The 20,386-nt window shown below is 40.8% G+C and overlaps 1 protein-coding gene across 2 annotated transcripts in view; it reads right to left on the bottom strand.

The window, feature by feature from the left end:
* SUCO (SUN domain containing ossification factor) overlaps positions 1-20,386 on the bottom strand; it is a 105,280-nt gene that overhangs the window by 46,360 nt on the left and 38,534 nt on the right. Inside the window, exons 12-14 of one of the 2 annotated variants that reach the window (XM_032226354.1) lie at positions 12,403-12,423; positions 12,154-12,209; positions 7,866-7,957 (exon numbers count right to left, since the gene is read on the bottom strand). In XM_032226354.1, coding sequence (XP_032082245.1) covers positions 7,866-7,957; positions 12,154-12,209; positions 12,403-12,423 — 169 coding nt within the window. The remainder of the gene's footprint in view (positions 1-7,865; positions 7,958-12,153; positions 12,210-12,402; positions 12,424-20,386) is intronic. The other variant, XM_032226355.1, reaches the window with a different exon arrangement.

Genomic DNA, 20,386 nt, shown 5'->3' with positions numbered 1-20,386 from the left:
TGCTCCGTTAGTTTTTCCTCTGATGTCTGCTCTTCCTGACTCTTATTTTCTGCTTCCTCTCTACTATCTTATTCGTCTTCTCTTATTATATAGTGATCATAAAATTCCTGTGCCTTTTCCAGCGAGTCAATATGGAATTTTTTTTCCTGCCAGGTTATTAGCATCCCCTCAGGGATAAGCCATTTAAACATCACTCTGTATTTGAGCAGTTGGGTCGACAGGAAATGGTAGTTTCTTCTCCATTCCCTTATCTGTTTTGGCATCTGTTTTAATGTTATGATTTCCTTTCCCTTATAAACCAAAGACTCTTCCTTTGTTTTGCTGTAGACTTCATCTCTTGTCTTTTTTCTTGTAAATCTTACATGTATCTCTCTTGGAAGTTTATGTCTGTGTACATAGTTTGTACACTCATGCCCTCGTGACCTGAAGACTGAACTACTGCAATGCGCTCTACATGGGGCAGCCCTTGAAGAGCATTCGGAGACTTCAGCTCGTCCAGAATGCAGCCGTGCGAGCGATTGTGAATGCACCTCGGTACACCCACGTTATACCTATCCTCCGCAAGCTGCACTGGTTACCAATTGGTCTCCGGATACGCTTCAAGGTGCTAGTCGTCACTTATAAAGCCCTTCATGGTATTGGATCTGGGTACTTGAGAGACTGCCTGCTGCCAATTACCTCCCAAAGACCCATTAGATCACACAGAGTAGGCCTCCTCCGGGTTCCGTCCACCAGCCAATGTCATCTGGCTACTACCCGGGGGAGGGCCTTCTCTGTGGCAGCTCCAGCCCTTTGGAACGAACTCCCCGCAGAGATTCGGACCCTCACCTCTTTCCAGGCCTTCCGAAAAGCCGTTAAAACCTGGCTGTGTCGGCAGGCCTGGGGTCGATGAGTTCCCTTCCCCTCTCGAATCGTGTGGCTGTTGGTTGTTTTTTTTTTTTTTTAAATGCCCTGTACTTTTGTAGTTTTTGTCTTTTTCCCTTCCCCTCCTTCGGGTTTGTGCGCCGCCCTGAGTCCCGTAGGGAATATGGCGGCATATAAATAAAATGAAACTCAAACTCAAACTTGTGTGGGCCCTATACACATTGTCTAAGTCATTTTCCACTTCCTGCTTGCTTTTTTGCAGAAGTTCATCCAGGAGTTCAGCCAATAACTTTGGAAGGTCTTCCTCCTTAGTTTCCACTGTATTTTGGAATCTAAGATAAAACACTGATCTCTCAATCTCTAAATTTATAATGGCCTCTTCCGTTTCTTTGTTTACCGGCATCATTTTACTTTATGTTTTATCTAGTGTTTTTTTCCATTTGTTCCATTCTAGTTTCCACTATTTTTATTTTTTGCTCATTTTGTATTATCTTTTCCTGCATTGTACCAATTTTATCATCTAGTTTGCGTATCTCTCCTTTCACCTTCCCCATATCATTCTTAAGCTCTTTAAGACTTTTTGTCATTACCTCCTGAATCTTCATCATTGTCTCCTGAATTGAGGTTAGGGTTGATTACACGTTCTGTAGATTTATAGTGGAGCCTGATTTCTCACCTCCTAGCATGCTTTCTGCTGAACATAGTCCTGATGGGGATGCTATCGTCGCGGTTGTCCCCCCCCCATTTTGGTAACTGTGGGGGTTGACCTCATCATTTTAATGTTTTTTAAAAAGTTTTTCCACAGTACCATATGTCCCTGTTTTTCCCCTTTATCCATCTATTTTTTGTCTCTACCTCACTTCCTCACAATTCTTCTGTTTCACTAACTATTATTGGTGACCACAATATAGAACACCCTAAATTATAATACAATCAATACCCTATTTATACAATTGATTGATACAATTATTGATCTAATAATAAGCAAATGATGCTCTAACAGTTCTGACTACTAACATAAACAGTTATACTAATCTTAATCTATTTTATATTTAATTATAAGAAATATAAAAATTGTAGACATTGCATTTACTATGAGTAATACTTATAATATAATACTTATATCCCAGGTTTAATACCTTAAGTCTACTTATAAGAATATAAATATGAATAAATATATGTAATTTTTTAACTTGATTATTAAATTGATTATGTTATAAAAGATATCTAGGCTATATAAATATACTATATAAATACATATGTATACTATATAAATCTATATAAGTTTGCTTTCACATACGCATATGTCCACTGGGTATTATCTATAAGTATCTATGAGAATATATATATATGAGAATATATATGTCAGAGAGTATAAAATATAAAGATCTTTAAGGTATTCTTTGTAAACTTCCAATTCTAGTTTTAAACGAACAGCTATGCAGTAAATAATATCTATACAGGATTTTATATAATTATATCAGGTTACTTAGATTGCACAGATTTCCGGAAACTTAGTGTCAAGCCAGCCTCTCTCAGCAGCCAAGAAAGAAACCACTTAACTCCATTTTGCAGAATTAAGAATACTTTTACTGGTTATGAAAAGACAGCAGCTAAGCAAAGCAAGATCTGAGGCAAAAGTGCGCAAAATCGTACATATCAATATGTGACCAACTCCCTCCCCCCCCGGTAACCCTCATCCTACTGTTCAAACTGCAAATCCCTTAGGTGTCATGTTTCATCTTCAAGGAGCATCATCAGTTTGGTATGCAGTACGATTGGCCTTGACCCAAGCACTAGTCTCCAGCATGCGCAGTAGACGGTGAGAACAAAACTTCCTTTTAACACTCTCCTGTACCAAAACTTCCCCTCCCAAATACCAAGCCCCCCTCCCCATTATCTGTAGAAAAGTATAAAGCTTATGTTAAAACGTCTGGATTATAAACTATATAGCTTTAAATGGGAGAAGTGTCAGGTACTGACGATTTAATAGCTGCCAGCTGATGTAAGGTTCTAAACTGTAAACTGTTGCAATGAGGATGATTCAGATATATATAGCCACTAGCAAAAAAGAAGGCAATAGAAATATCAGTAGGTGATCCACGCAGAGAACAGGAGAAGGACACAATGTAGCTGTGTGCCCCTGCTCACCTGCTAACACCCATCTCGATTTTATTTCTGTTGAAACACAAGAAGTTCCAGTTCTACTGTGCTGCAATTACAGTTCAGAACTTCCAAAGCACAGTATGTTTTTTTCTCAGTTGAAGCAAAACGTACCCCTGGGAATAATCAGCAAGCCAAAACTCACACAAGCCTCCAAGGCCAAGCCACCTAATACTATTTACAAGTAGTCCTTTACAAGACGTAATGGGTGGAAGTTTGTTAAGAGTAACAATCTTAACCAATCTAAAAGTAAGGAGAAATATGCAGACACTAACACAAGAACATTCATCAATCATTTCTTAAAAAGAGGCACAACCCAGCATTCCTGCAAGAGGAAGAAAAGTATTCCAGATTTCCCTAGGGGAAAAAAGGCAAATATTGGTGATAGGAGATTCAATTCTTAGGGGAACAATTATTGTAGTCTGCAGATCAGGCAGTCAATTTAGGGAAGTATATTGTCTCGCTGGAGCAAAAATCAAAGATGTAACTGAATACCTTACCAAAATAATCAACCCCACAGATTACTATCCCTTTCTACTCCTATATGTGGGGGCCAATGACACAATAATGCATCTGAAAACAATAACAAGGGATTACGAACTGCTAGGGAAGAACGTGAAAGAATTAGGGGCACAAGTGGGTTTTTTAATCTATATTTCAAAAAAAAGGCCAACATCCAATGAGGGAACAAAGGATTTGGGGAAACGAACAATTAGCTTAAAAACTGTTGTTGTCAACAGAACTTCGGCTTCCTAGACCATGATCTGTATTACCTGCATGAAGGGCTACTGGCAAAGAATGGACTGCAGCTCACAAGAACTGGAAATAATATATTTGGAAAATGTTCATCTTATTAGAAAGTCTTTAAACTAAAATTGAGGGAAGGGGAGGGGGATCTTCACAACATTTAGAAACTAATTCCAAGCAAAAACCACTAGATAACCAATCACACAAGGAGGTACGGAGTAAAGAGAAAGAATAAAAAAAGAAAAACAAGATGAAGTAGAGTGATGAAAAGGATGAAAATTCCAGTTACAAAGTAGGAGATATAACAAACATACCCAAGACCATAAAGGTCTCAAATGCTTGTCCACTCAAAGTTTAGGGAACAAACAGGGTGAACTTGAAGTATTAGTACATGAAGGTGGATGTGATATGGTTGCCATTACTGAAACTTGGTGGGATGAAACTCATGACTGGTATGGAAAGATACAAACTATTCAAAAGAAACAGACCTAAAAAAAAGAGGAGATGGACTTGCATTACATATAAAAGATCATTGCATCTCTACAAAAATACACAAAAGCAAGGATTAAAACCTCAGAGAAAACATATGGGTGAATGTAAAAAGGAAAAATGACATTGCTATAGGAGTATACTACAGGCAACTCAACCAAGCAGAAGAAATTAACGTTGCTAATCAATTAACAAATGTAAGTAGAAAGCAGTAGTAATGGGAAACTTTAACTATTCTGATATCAACTGGGAGAAACAAACTCTGCAGCAAGTAGGAAATTAAAGAGATTCCTAGCCAATTTAGCTGACAACTTTGTCATCCAAAAGGACCAGAACTAGAAGAAAAGCCACACTGGACCTAATTCTTACTAATAGAGAAGAAGTGATAGAGGGAATTTAAGTTGCTGGAGCCTTGGGTGAGAGTCATCCTGGAATTCAATATAATGTAAAAACAAGTTATAGCATATAATCCAACCTTAAACTTTAAAGGAGCCGATTTTAACAAACTCAGAGACTGTCTAAACAAATTTCATGGATAAAAATCCTAAAGGGGAAAACAACTCAAGAAGCATGGGAAACACTGAAAAATCTGATCTTAAAGCCCAGTCCAACACAATACCACTGAAAAGAAAAAGAAGAAATCCAAGAAGAAACCAGCATGGTTGCACAAAGATATCTCTGATAAACTGAAAGACAAAAAGGACAAGTACAAAAAATGGAAAGAGGGACACATAACCAAGACACAATACCAGCATAAAGCCTGAATCCGCAAAGATGAAGTCAGGAAAGCAAAGGCTCAGAATCAACAAAATCTTGCAACAAAAGTCAACGATAAGAAAAGAAGTTTCTTTCAACATATAAATAAGAAAAAAGTCAAGGTAACAGTCAGTCCACTAATGAGAGAAGATAGCAAGAAAGTAGGACTAAAAATGTAGGGTTGGTTTAAGCCCTCCGGAGGCTTCAGGGAAGCCTCCTGAAGGTCCCTGAAGCCTCCGGAGGGCAGGGGAGGCTGTTTTCACCCTCCCCAGGCTCCTATAAAACCTCTGGAGCCTGGAGAGGGTGAAAAAAGCATGCAAAAAATGGGGGGAGCGCCTCTCATGCGCGCATGCGCACTAGGGGGGGTTGCGTGTTGTATTATGGGTGCGGCACACCTGTGCCCGACCCCCTGCGCTCCCCCCACTTATGGCACGCAAGCCAAAAAAGGTTCATCATTGCTGCTATAGACCAATCAGCTTAATATCAATACCTCGGAAGATACTGGAAAAAATAATCAAAAAACAGATCTCTGAACGTCTAGAAATAAAGTTATAATTAGTTTGTTAAAATCAGATCAATCCAAACCAATCTGTTTCATTCCTTGACACAGTGACTAAATTACTACACCAGCAAAATACTGTGGACATAATATATTTATTCAGCAAGGCATTTGACAAACTCGATGCTCTTCCACCAATAGGATCAGCGATGCCACCTGGGCAGTTTTTGCCACCTGGTGCAGTAAGCGAGACATTGTCCCTCTCAGGGCATCCACCTCTAACTTTCTCAAATTCCTGCAGGACTAGACAAGGCTTGGTGAGACTAGGCTCTCACCAAACACGCTCAAGAGACAGGCTGTGGGCCAGTCCTCACGATCTGCCCATCCGAGCCACTCTCACTGCATCTGCACATGCGCCGATTCCTCATGGGCGCAGCCAATCTCAGTCCTCTGTTGCCCACAGGTTCCCAACTTGGGAACTTGCCAAAGTCCTGGACTTTCTTATTGAACCTCTTTTCGAACCCATGAGGTCGTTACAACATCTGACCCTGAGGGTGGCCTTCCTAGTCGCCGTTACCTCGGCGAGGCAGATTTCAGAATTGGTGGCTCTGTCAATCAGGGACGATCTGTGCGTCTTCCACTCAGACAGAGTCATTCTCCGCCTCGACCTGACATTCGTACCTGAATTCGGTCTTCCATAGAACACAAGAATTGATTTGACCTAATTTTTGCCTCAATCTGTCCCACAGGCTTGAGCACAAGTGGCACACCCTAGGTTGCCAGGTTGCAAGAGCTGGTTCCAATCCAAGCTTCGGGTGGCCCCGCACATACCTCCTTTCTCCTGCCTGGGGTTACCATCTTGACCCATGGCAGCCAGGGGCGGTGTGGTGTGGCTGTCAGCCTTGCACAACGACATTGGAATGGTGGGTAGGTGGGTGGCTTCATAGAAAAGGTAGGGGGCTTCTCCCCCAGGGAAGATGCGTTCCCCAGCTGGCTCTTTCTTCCCCTCCGCTGGGTTGGGCTGCAATCTCTCCTGTTGCCTCTGCACCTCCTCCTTACTCCCCCCCCCATTTTTGCAGGGGGGGGAAGGGGGGGAAGGCGGTGGGGCAGGAAGGATTTCCCTTCCTGGATTCTCTGCAAAAAGGGAGTTCTCTTCCTTGCCTGCCACTCTGGATTGCTGGCATCCTCCACCAGAGCTGGGGAAATCCCTGCCTTTGCAAGAAAGCCAGAAGCGATCGCCTCTTTTGCAAGCAGGAAATCTTGCCACAGGGATTTCCCCTCTCCCCCTCCTTTTTTTCACTGTCATGCCCCACATTTCTGGCTCCCTTCCTTGCGTGGAGACCCAGCTTAAGTAGAAAAGTCTTGAGGCTTCTTCCTGAGCTGCCTGTCGTGATGGCTGCTTTTATAGTGACCTGGGAATAGCCCCGTGGAATCCTTGCCGTTGGGATGTTGGTGGAGGGTTTGCCTTGCCTTAGAAGAGATTGGTTGTTTGGAAAGGGATCTGGTACTGCATCCAATCGGTCGCCAAGGCGAGCAACCTCCAGTGTTGTTTCACACTTGGGGGGCGGGGGGGAGGGGAGATAGCTGAATTATTCTGACAAGTCATAGATTTGAGGATTGATCCTGTAATGTGCGGCATTGGTCCCTGAGCACATTAAATCTTGGTGGATTTGAAGTTCAAGGGCCTCACTGTCCAGTGAGGTTCTGTCTTTTGGGCCTAACAAATGCAGCAGAACTGTCTCTTTTATTTCATGCAATACAATCAGAATAGAGCTGGAAGGGACCTTACAGGTCTTCTATTCCATCCCCCTGCTCAAGCAGGAGACCCTACCATTTTAAACTCTTAGGTGGCTATCCAGTCTTTCTTAAAAACCTCTAGTGATGGAGGACCCACAACTTCTGGAGCCAAGCTGTCCAATTTTTCAAGCTATAGCAGCCCCCCAACAGTCTGAGGGACCGTGAATTGGCCCCGTTTAAAAAGTTTGAAAACTCCTTGTGTAGAGTCTCCTGCTTGGGCGGTTGGGTGGACTGGAAGACCTACAAGGTCTCTTCCAACTCTGTTAATCTGTTAAATACAATGTGCAGATAAATTTGCAATGTCATTGTAAGTTTGTGTGTGGGATTTATAGAGTTATCCATTTTCTAACTGTTTAATGTGAATTCCTTAAAGTTTTCCATTTACAAAAATAAATATCTACACTTGTATAGTTCTTTTAACTACCTTACTTACTCATTAACTCAGGCTTGTTCTCTAATTCATAAATAAAGGAAATGAAGTCTTCCAGGTAAGTCCTCCCTTGATTATCATGTAACTATAATTTATCCTAAATTGTGAGCAACTACTTACCATAATCTTCATCGAAGAGTTCTTGCCTTTCAGAATGATACTGTGAATCAGCAATTTCTTCATATTCTTCAACCATGCTAGTTCCAAACACTCTATAAATCATATTTTAATTAAACTAGTTAAAGAAGTAACAAAACATGATTGTTTCCTTTTACACAAAAGACTAATTTCACACTAGCATACTGATAAAACTGACATGCAATACATTTCCCCAGCTATTACTAGTTAATGTTATCACAGAGTTGCCTACGAATGAAGGTGAATATATGTTGCAAGATCCAATCTGGGTCAGTCACCAAAACGAGAGATTTAGCTTTCCAAGCTTTCAGACTCATGCTGGAGTCCATCCTCAGGGACTTTCTCTCTACCAGAATGTGTGCTTTGGGCTATTCAATGAGTCATATTTATGTGGTACATAAATTAGAATTCATATTTAACAGAATAGAGATAGAAGGGCCAGAAAAACATGTATCAAACAAAAACTATCAGCAATGCTGGTCACACACAAACCAAATAATATGCTTAGCCCAATGGAGCAACACAGCTTGAAAGACCTGAAACAATATCAGGACATTACTTTATTGGTAGATAAAGGCCGCTCATTGATGGTGATGAACCACACAGATTATGACATGAAGACATTTGCCCTGCTCAATGATTCCTCAACATATTGGCCAACAAAGACATCAGAGATGTGAATGATGGTCACACAATTGTATGCTTATCTCAGCCAACTCAAACAAAACAACTGTATAATGGAAAAATAACATTGGAAAATGAAAGCAACAGATACCACCCCAGCAAGACTTTATGAACTCCCTGTGATGACCCAGGGTTGGGCACGGAAACAACACAGCCAAAACGAAGACTTAACTCCCCTTTATTGTTCCAACTTGCCCCCCAAAGTCTCGCTGTTTACTGCAAGTCCAGGAGCAAAGCTCTAAACATGCACTTCCAATAGTTCCTGGCTGCTATCTTAGTCCAGAGGAGCAGCTCAATTCTGAGAGCAGCCACAGTTCAGGAAAGTTGGTTCCAAAAAGTCCTCATCACTGAAAGAGTTGACTCGTACTGCAGCACCACCCAGAGTATAACTGTGTTACTGCAACCTCGCACATAGCCAGGCCAGGCCAGCATGGCAAACAAGACAAGCAAAACAAACACAGTGAAGTATCCAGATGTCGGTAAGGGCATGTGAGGCTGGAAAAAGCAACACTTGTTCCCGACAAACGCCCCTCCCAACAGCATTTCCTTAAATGTCATTCCCCAGATGAGCCTTGTGAAGAGGGTAAGGAGCCCTCCTTCCGACTCTTCAGGTTGCCCTGCGCTGATCCCGCCTCCTCTCTATTCTCTGTGCTCAGGGATTGGGGGGAGGTAATTGCTCCACTGCCTGTCCTGTCCTCCCCCCTTGCCTGGTCCTCCTGCACCCCTTCTCTGGCAATTCTTCCCAGGCCCAAGGGATCTGGCACTGCCTCATCCTGCACCTCTGGTCGTTCCTCCATTGGCTCTAGCTCCGTCTCCTCCTCCTCCTCGGAGTCAAGCTCTGACAGGACCATGACACTCTCCAAGATACACAAAATAAAGAGTCCACCTCAGACCTACTGTAGCGCTAGGAGACACCCCTACTTACAACTTGGCTAAATGGCTGCCACAATGCTTAAGCTTCCTGACTCCACCCTCGAACAGCATGATCACATCATTCATGCAATTTTTGACAAAACTACTGTAAGGAACTGCCTCAGCAAGACTCCTAATATATTAAGTTGAATCAAAATAACTTTTACTGAGAGAAAAGTGATTGCAGGAGAACAAGGCAAAATCGGACAAGGCATTTTTGGAGAGTGCAGAGTGCTACTGGAGGTGGGAGAGGTCAAAAAAAAGGGGGGTCCCCCATCTCCAGTAGCACTCTGTAGGCCAAAAACAGGACGCACGGAGGCCTCCCGGGGCATCTGTGCACACTGTTTATTTTTACCTCCCCCACCTTCAGAAGAGAGACAGAGAGACAGAGAGAGATAAAGACACAGACAAAGACAAAGAGAGAAAGAGAGGGAAAAAGAGACAAGAGACAGAGAGAAGAGAGAGAGAAAGAGAAAAAGAAAGACTTGTTGATTGTAACCTCCTTGGGGCTGAGAAGAATTGCTGCAAAACTGAGTTTCCTGAAGTAGACTACTAGACTCCTAAACAACTGAAAAAATGATCTAGTAAAAAGAAGTCAACCAAAATAGCAACATGCAAACAAAAGCAAATAAAACACCCCCAGGAGGAAAACAAATTAAAGTTTACTTTAATGATCTCCTAGCCACGTCCACCCAGTCACATAATCTAGTCACGTCCACCCAGCTGGTCCGGGCACCCAACAGTCTGAGGGACCATGAATTGGCCCCGTTTAAAAAGTGTGAAGACCACTGACCTGAGATATTGTTCGAATACTGAGTTCGTGTATTCACAACCCTCATTAGTTTGAGGTTGGTAACTTGAACTCAGTCCCTGATCAGTCCCCAATAATTTAAGGAATTCCCTCCAAAACCTATGCGGTGAATTGCACCCCCCACCAGAGATAATGCATTGGGGGGGCTCCATGTAGTCTATAGACATGGTGTAAAATAATTTGGCCAACTTCCGTGCTGAGGGAATCTTCTGACTGGGGACAAAATGCACTTGTTTAGAAAACAGATCAGTCAGTATCCATATAATTGTATTCCCAGAGCTTTCTGGAAGCTCCACAATAAAGTCCATCAAGATCTCTTTCCAGGGTGCTGATGATTCCTCTACTGTTTGGAGGAGTCCATGGGTTTACCCTTGTCGACGCTCGATAGACACACTGACAGGATAACCTACCACATAGTTTTCAATGTCTTTCTTCAGAGATGTCTTTTGATTAGACGTAGAGTTTTTACAAAGCCAAAGTGCCCAGAGGACTTGGACTCATGACTTTTCCCCAGGACCAACAGCCTCTGGCATTCCGGTACATATAGTTTAGACCCCACTCAGGCTAACCCATCTGGACTGAACAAACATTTCCATGGATTTGAAACTATCTGTTATCTTTGAGGGTGGCTTTAAGTGTGGTTGTCACCTCATTGTCGACTTGCCGGTTTTCTTTCTCCTGTGCCTGGGTGGTCACTTGGGCCAACTGCTTGAATGGGAGTAGTGTTTTGACTACTTCTGCTTTAGGGGAATTACATAGAGGTATTCAGGACAAAGCATCAGCCAGGAAGTTCTTCCCTTCTGGGGCGTAGTGCAACATGAAGTTGAAGCGGTTAAAGTATTACGCCCATCACATTTGTTTAGGAGAGACCCTCCAAGAGGATTTTAGTGCCTCAAGGTTCTTGTGGTCAGTCCATACCTCAAAAGGCCCCTTGCTTCCTTCAAAAAAGTGCCTTCAGGTTAAGAGGGCCCAATGCATTGCATAAGCTTCCTTTTCCCATACCACCCACCTCTGCTCAGTTGCCGACAGTTTCCCAGACACATAAACACAAGGCTGCATCTGGTCAGCCTCATTCTCTTGTAGCACCACAGCTCCCATAGCCACATTGCTATCATCAGCCTGGATGACAAAGGAAGCACTTCAATCAAGATGCTTCAGGACCAGTTCAGCTGCAAACAGCCACCTGAGCTTTTCAAATACTGCTTGGCATTCCAAAGTCTTTTTAAGAGGCTGGCTAGGTTTAGGTTTATCCTCTCCTTTTGTCTTAAGGAAGTTTGTGATGGAGAGTGCAATCTGCGCAAAAGATGGGATTAATTGGCGGTCAAAATTAACAAAGCTTAGAAAGCTTTGTAGCTGCTTTTTGATTCAGGATGGAGCCAAGTCCAGCACAGTTTTCAATTTCGCTACTAAGATTGTTGGCCATGCAGATACAAAGATAGCCAGAAAATTATTAAAATCTGGGAACAGGCCCCTTGCCAGTCAATAGGAGTGCTGATTTACTACCAGCTGACCATGTACTTAGGAGCCTAGGACTTGGCAGCACAAGTAAACAACAGCCAATCACCGGCCATCAACACACCAATCAATCAATAAGAAAGCACCACAAAAATACAACAAACAGAATGTCCTGAAAGATACATTCTGGTAGGGAGACGTTCTCTGGTCCTGATGATTGACCCAGATTACATCTTGCAACAGTCTTGACTTTTCAACTTTTTCACACTGATCTTTATATATTCAAGTACTGTATAGATTTGCCCCGAAAAACTAGTTCATCTAAATGAATATTTGCAAATATCATCAAACAGAAATATCTTGTTTTAAGAATATAAAAAGCATAGAAATAATATTTTTCATTAATACCTTATAAGGCTTAAAGGACAGAAATGTTCCGATCCAAAATGTGATATTAACTCCACCTGAAAAATAAAAAGTATTGAATAAATGAAAAGTGAAAATGATTAATAGCTCTTGTATAAAGATAAAATAAAACTTCACCCAAAGTTAACAAAAGGAATATTGTCAGGCTCTGTTCTTTTCATGCATTAGTGTGCAGAGCCACAAAAGTGTACCCATGCTTTAGGCTTTCAATATTATTAAAATATTGCTAACCTTTATATACTTGATGAACATCTGAAGTAAGAGAAAAGAAAAAAAGAAAGCATCAGTCAAATGCATGCATGCTGCAGGCAATAAATTAGCTATTGTGCAATTAATAATAATGAATGTAAATTGTTTTCCTTCCCCTCCCACCAATCCAATATACAGCGATGCTTTTGCAGAAAATGGTAAGATGCTCGCTACAAGTCGCAACATGCAATCAAATTATCAGAGTTATTTGTTATGTAGCTGAACACCTGGCATGCTTCAAAATTACAGATGAATGCTAGAGGAAAATCAAACCCCAATAAAACAGAAATAAATATCACTATTATAGCCTAGAGATGTTCAAGGCTTTCAAGTTGTACAATAATGAATATTTTTTATTTTGATATAATCAACAGTATTTTGCTGATAATACACATATAATATATTTACACAGATAATATGTAAACAAAGAATCTACAAAAGGGGTCTGCTTTATTTTCATTTCATTTTTATTTATTTATTCATATTTCTTAACTGCCCATCTTTAAATGGAAGAAATGTGATTATAAAGTTAATGAATGTTAACATGATTACTTAACGTTATGTTTTTCCTGTTTGCCTTCTTGAACAAGTGTAAGAAGTACCAGCAATTACTATTTAATAGTAATTAAATTGTAATTAGAAATAATTAAATTTATATACCTCTGGGCTTTTCACAAGTAAACATTAAAACTAATATAGGTAGTCCTTTACCTACGACCACAATTGAGCTCAAAATTTCTGTTGCTAAGCAAAACAGTTGTTAAATTAGCTTTGTCCAATTTTATGACCTTTTTGTCACAGTTGTTAAGCGAATCACTTGACTAGTTAAGTGAATCATGTGGTTGTTATACAAATCTGGCTTCCCCCACTGACTTTACTTGCCAGATGCCAACTGAGAAGGTTACAAATGGTGACCATGTCACCCTGGGACAGTACAACTGTCATAAATACGTGCCAATTGACAAGCACCCGAAGTTTGATCATGTGATTATAGGGATGCCACAACAGTTGTAAGTGTGAAAACCACTCATAAGTCACTTTTTTTCAGTGCTGTTGTAACTTTGAATAGTTAATGGTTGTTAAGTCGAGGACTACCTGTAAAACATATAATAATAAAAAAGAACAAGCAATATAAGACAGCAAAATGGAAAAGAGGAAAAACAAACTTACACCATTTAAAGAAGCATTCAAACACCCTTGCCAAATAGCCAGCTCTTTCAAGAATCTTAGAAACACCATCAGGGTGAGCCTATCTGAATCTTGGAGGGTGAACCTTATTCCAAAGATCAGGTGCTATGAAAGCGAAGGTGTACTTTCAGGACTCAACAGCTTTAGTTAATCAAAGGCACCTAGAGTATGCCAATCCAGCAAGACTGTATCAATGAGAAAGATATGGCAGACAAATGGTTCCTCAAGTAATTGGGCCCTGTGCCATATAAGGCTTTATAGAATAACAACCATTACCTTAAATCACACTTAGAAGCAAACTGGCAACCACTGCAGAGAGCAAAGCAAAGAAGTTACATGTGCATGCCTGCATTTTAGATCAACTGTAGAGCACTTGTAGTAGTCAAGTCATAAGGTGAACAAAGTGTGACTGCATGTCTGAAGAACCACCCAATTTGGGAAGAGGCACAACTGGCACTTCAGGTGAAGCTGTACAAAGGCCTTTCTGGCCGTTGCTTTCACCTGCTCATCAAGCAGGAGCTGTAAATTCAGGAAGATCCCCAGATGGTGCACCATCTTTGAACAGGGTACACCATCCAATTCAATCCTAAAATGACTAAGGAGTTTTTGAGCCACTTACAGCCTCTTTGTCTTGATAATATTGAATTAGAAACAGTTTCTATTCATCCAAAAACAAGCATCCAGATACTGGGACAGAGTACTGTCCAAAGGGCTGTCCAAAGGGTCAAAAGATAACTTTGAGTATCACCAGTGTACTGTGCCCGGATGTACAGTGTACTGATGCAGCACGATATATGTACCGATCTCACCCAAAAGTTCCACAGAGATGTTGACTAACAGGGAAAGAAAGTAAACCTCTATGGCACCTCACAAATAAGGGGGCTAAGACACAATACACACACACACACAGACACACACATCTGATATTGGCCTCAGAGAAAGAAAGAAAACTACTGAAAAATGTATCCCCAATCCACGGAGCAGAATCAGAGAGTTGCTGTGGTCAGCAATAACAAAAGCAGCTGAGAGATGTAGGAGCACATCTTCATTTTGCTACTACCACAAGTGAAAGTGCAGCCAACTTCTCAGTACTAAATTCTGCCTGAAGCTGGACTGAAACCTGTCTAGATAACGCCGTTCCAGAATTCTTATCAACTGCAGGCTGACCACCTTTTCAACACCCTTTCCCACTAAGGGAAGGTCAGAAACTGGATGAGAGTTATGAAAACACAGTACCTCCAAGGATAGTCAGTTGAGGAGGGGCTCCAAGCCTCTTCCAAGGCAGGTAATATTTCTTCCTTCAAAGAGACCAACACTATATCATATACTCGACTGCAGGTCATCTTGTCTACATTTTTCTGACACAGGACGGGCTTAGATCCAATGAATGGGTAGCTGAACTGATAGCACAGAGAACTCTGTTCATTCTCAAGAGTCCCTGACTCAAATACATCCCAAATCATACTACTAAACTATGCCCCAGGCACCTCTGCAGCCCTGCCCAATGACAGAGCCCAAGTCAGAGCAACTCTGAGAGACTTTATCCATCAGATAGTTTAAATAATATCCTCACAGCAGCTCAACTTCTAAGGGACGTATGGTGAACTAAAAATGATTCCATGCAGAACCAATGATTATGGTAAAGACCAAGAACTAGTGAGTACATCAGTTCCTTGGAACCTCTCCGAATAACAAGACAGGAAAGCACCTGTTACACGAGCATTTGTATAAGGGGGTTGTCAACTCTCCATGTTGACATTTCACACAAACTGTTGGCGGAGCCAGATCTCAGATTACAGTAGCTGGTTTGAGATCGGTGTATCTATTGGGTAGCGTGTTATGACACAGACTGAGTGGAGGAAAGAAACAGGGGCAAAGTTCAGAAGCAGATAAACAAAGCAACGAAATAACTGCCAATGAATCTTGCCTAATGAATAATGCTTAATGAAGCTGTTAATAAATCACTGGTTTTTGTATTAAAACTTTGGTTCTATTATTATGAATTAGTTATAGCATCGTTAGGAAACTTTACAGGGGTCTTGGTTTATTTAGATGACATTTTGGTATATACCGAGACCAAAGCAGAACATGTAAAACTAGTCTGGGCTGTTCTAAACAAACTCTGCTCCGCCAAACTTTATGCTAAACTCTAAATGTGAATTCCACCAAGAAAAAAATCGATAATTTAGGGTACTGCATTTCACAACAGGGCATAGAAATGGACCCTCTAAAATTACAGGTAGTACTTGATTGGGAATCACCCTGCATGTAAACAGTTACAAAGCTTCCTGAGATTTGCCAAATTTATCTGCCAGTTTATCCCCCCTTTTGTTCAGATTGCCCTCCCCATCACTAAGCTTTTAAAAACGAAGGTGGAGGGTAACCCAAAACTGAAGCAGCCTTTGAACCAGATAATGGAATGCCAAGCTACATTTGAAAAACTTAAATGGCTGTTTTCAGCAGAGCCAATTCTAAAGCCCCCGAAACAGAGAAACCATTCATCATAGAAGCAGATGCCAACGATGTGGCAATAGGGGTGGTCCTGCTTCAGAACAATGAGCACGACCAATTACAACTATGTGCTTACACATCCAAAAAGTTGAATGAAACTGAGCAACGGTGGGCCATTTGGGAGAAAGAAGCTTATGCCGTATGGTGGGCGCTTTTAACCTGGAGGCATTTCCTAGAGGGGAGTAAGATCCCTTTTGAAGTCTGGATGGATCATAAAAATTTAGAAGCCCTAAAGATCCCAAGGAAATTCTCCCCAAAACAAGAATGATGGGCTCAGTACTTTAAACAGTTTTGAGTTTACACTCAAATATCTTCCTGAGGGAAAAAACTTTCTGGCAGATGCACTATCCAGAAAACCACAATACAATAGTACAAAGCGAGACATAATCAAATCCCTAGTACAAAACAATCAATTAGCCATTAAAGTAATCACCAGATGCAAGGCAAAACAAGAAACATTGACAGACAATGACACCACCCAAACTTTTAAACAAGCTATAGCCACCGATAAATGGTTTTTGAACCATAAATCTAGCTGCCTGATGAAAGATAACTTAGCTTGGTGGGAGGGAAGTTGTATCCAGCTAGCCAAAGAATGTGCTTAATGGCAAGGTGCCACAGCTCCAAATTAGCTGGACACTTTGGTTTTGTGAAAACTTTTACACCTAATTAAAAGACAATTTTGGTGGCCATCACTAAGAAAAGGACCTAGAGAGCTATGTAGCTAGCTGCCCCATTTGTTCAGCAGCAAAAAGACGTCAGGGGAAACCCCCAGGACTCTTACAGAAGGTAGCTGAACCTTCACCACCTTGGAGAGAGATTGCTATGGACTTTATTGTTGAACTACCAGAAAGTGCGGGGAATATTGTTATTTGGGTCGTAATAGACCTGTTTTCAGAAAAGGCACATTTTATACCTTGCCAAACAATCCCAACTACCAAAAGTCTAGCCAGGTTATTCGTTATTCGTGATACATATTTATCGTCTTTCATTTCGTTTATTGAATTTATAGGCCGCCCAATCCCAGAGGACTCTGGGCGGATTACAGAAATGAAAAATGTTAAAAAAAGGATTAAAACAATAAGATACAACAAGATTAAGAAGAAAACACATGGAATCCCACAGAGAATCATCTCCGGCAGAATTTTGGAGGGCATTTTTAAACTTACTTGGCACTGTCCAGGGGTTGAGCTCTTCGTAACACGTGCCGACTAATGGTCAGTGTGAGAGAACTAACTCGGTACTAGAACAATATCTAAGATGTTTTATTAATTTTCAACAGGATAACTGAACTGAACATTTACCTTTTGCGGAAATAGCATTCAATAACTTGTACACTCAAAGTACTGGTTTTATCCCTTTTAGAGTAGCAAGAGGCCAGGATTTCAGCCCTATGCCTGAACTACCCACAGAGGAACCCACGATTCCATCACTTAAGGAGTGGATGGATACCTTAGAAAACACATTGCCAGTAGTTAGATTAGCTTTAAAGGAAACTAGAGGGCTTTTAAAATTCAAGCTGACAAGAAAAGAATGGAACCCAAACCTTTTCAGGTTGGAGACAAGAGTATACTTATTTACAAAATTCCTGAAATCATTACAGCCATTGAAGAAATTAGGGCCAAATTTCATTGGACTTTTCCCTATCATTAGGGTCATCAATTCAGTAACTGTAGAAGTACTCCTTCCAAAGACACTCAGACTAGTCCACCCAATATTTCACATTAGTTTACTCAAACGAGAGGTAATCTCATCACTCAGACCACCTGCACCTATACCAACTGTTCCCATAATGATAGAAGGTAAACAACACTTTGAAATCAAGGAAATCCTTGACTCTAGGATCCACCAGGGGAAACCCCAATAATTAGTTGCTTGAAAGCATCTACACTCATCCCAAAATGAATGTGCCACTAAACACCATGTTAGGGGCTCGACCTTACTGAAAAAAATTCACTCCCAATAACAAACCTTGTGAAAATACTATGATGGAATTTTTGTTTCTATCTTTTCACAAATGGATCTCTCCTTTTTCTAAGGAAGGCAGCATGTGAGATCCCTAAAAGTGATACTGCCATTTCATTTGGAGAAGGGGGGGGGGGGCTTGGATTCGATTTGCCTGTGACAACTGATTTTTTACAAATGGTTTCCTAGCGCTGAAGCACCCTGAGATCTCATCTTTTGGGGAATGTTTATGATGGCCATGTGGGATGGTTCACTTTAATGTTTAACAGAAGATAGCCATGGGAATGTATGCTTATCCGATTCTCAGGACAACTGGTAAAGGAACTAACTTCACATGTGTATTGGCTAAAATCTGCATTCTGATTAATGGGAGGAGTCTCTACTGCTTTAATTTTACTTGCCTTGCCTAAGGGGATTCAGACGTTGCTTTGAACTTATTGTTTTCACTTCTGCTTAATAAAAGCTTCATTTTGAAATACTTCAATCTCTAATATAGGTTATGAGCCATATCCAATCAGACTCACGTCAACTCTTCCTCCAATGCTGCTTCAGACTTCTCTTCTGCTGTTTTATTTTCCAGACCTCCTTGCTAAGCCAAGGTGCACCCTCAGTTGGTACACAAAGTGGCTGCATAGGGGTGATATGGTCCAAGATCCAAGTCATCTGCCTATTTCAACAAGCTACTAGAAGCTCAAATGAACTGCCCACCAGATCCTTACAGAAGACTCCAAGCTCCTTCTGGAATCCCACTGGGTCCAACAATGGGCTGGAGTGGTTTTTGCCTTCTCTTAAGAGAAAGGAGGAAAGAAAAAAACTGTCAATGCCAAAGATCAGTAGGAAACCATCACCATTAGGATAGCCCATTCTTCAGAATTAACTTGTGATAGTGAGTATAAGTATCAAGAACTTGATTTTCCCTTGCTAATAGCAGGTGTCAAGGGAATGGAATGAAAGAATCTACCAATAATAGCAATATTGAAATTTCTAGCCTAATATTCTAGTTATCAATAGAATCTATGCAATGAATGAGTCAAATAAATGGGTTTCCTTTTATGAGGTTGCCAGTATTTTTAAAATCAAGATTAAACAACAAATATAAATAAATAAATCACTTCATTCACCTTAGGAACAACACAGTAGTTGCATTTTCAAAGGACTTTGAAAGAGTGAGGTCTTAACTATTTTCTAACCTACTAACTGAGACAAGGCCATATTTTTGGGGTAGGGGGGATAAGCTGTTATACAGAACAACTGCCAACATAGGTGTTTTATTTCTGAGTTCCACCTTGCTGACATTCACTAGGTGGAAGTACCTGTAAATGCCATCTATTTTATTTTCTTATTGTAGTGGCAGAATTCTCTTTAACAGTTTTGCAGATACAAATACCTAGCTGTAAGATAATAGTCAACAACTTAGACTTCATCCAGAAGCCAAATAAAATCCATGAAGCTTCTACAATATAGATGGCAAATGATAAAACAGGTAGAAATTGTTAATAGGTGAACGACAACATTTTGGACCAAATTAGTTTCCAAATATTTTTCAGTGGCAGTCCCATGTAATGAGCTTTGTAACAATCTAGTCAAGAGATAATGAACTTTGTAGTAATCTAGCAAGAGATCACAGGGAATGAGTGATAATCAATAAAACCTTCTGTTCCAGGAGTAATCACAACTACCCAAAGATTCTTTTTTCATTCTGCCTATTATCATAGCTGATATGATTCGACTCTCATGAGTCGAGACTGTAAAGCTGCTCTGTAATAGGAAAGCCACCAATCAGTCAAAGATGGTATTCCACCAGAGAGATGGCTTCTGGAGGAAGAGTCATTTTACTGTGCCACGACTCAGCCTTAACCCACACAGATCTTCCTAGCCTCAGACACTATTATAAGAATACAAATCCAGCTGCTGAATGCAGGTGGCTCAGAAGGATACTATAGTAGATGGCACTGAACACTAGTCACCACTCTCCCCTCTCCCCCATTGAAATCTCTCGTTATCATCAATAAGCATTATCAGGTTTTAGCCCTGTATTTTGAATACTGACTAAAAAGGGCCCATAATCAGTTTCAATCTATATGCACACATATGTTCACACAGCACATGCAGTATACATTTAGCATTCAAATATAAAGGAAGTTTCTAAAAACTGAGAGTGAATGATGTGTATTCAAGTCACAGAAAAGCAATTATCAAAGTATGAGAAAAAGAACTGGTGATAGGAAGAGATTAAGAAGAAATCCACTGATGGATGACAAATGCTCATTTTTGAAATATATAAGCAGTATTTGAATAACTG

Source organism: Thamnophis elegans, chromosome 11, assembly GCF_009769535.1.
Source record: "Thamnophis elegans isolate rThaEle1 chromosome 11, rThaEle1.pri, whole genome shotgun sequence".
Taxonomy (NCBI): domain Eukaryota; kingdom Metazoa; phylum Chordata; class Lepidosauria; order Squamata; family Colubridae; genus Thamnophis; species Thamnophis elegans.
Note: the sequence above shows the minus strand (reverse complement) of the source record. Positions and strands in the feature narration are given on the sequence as shown.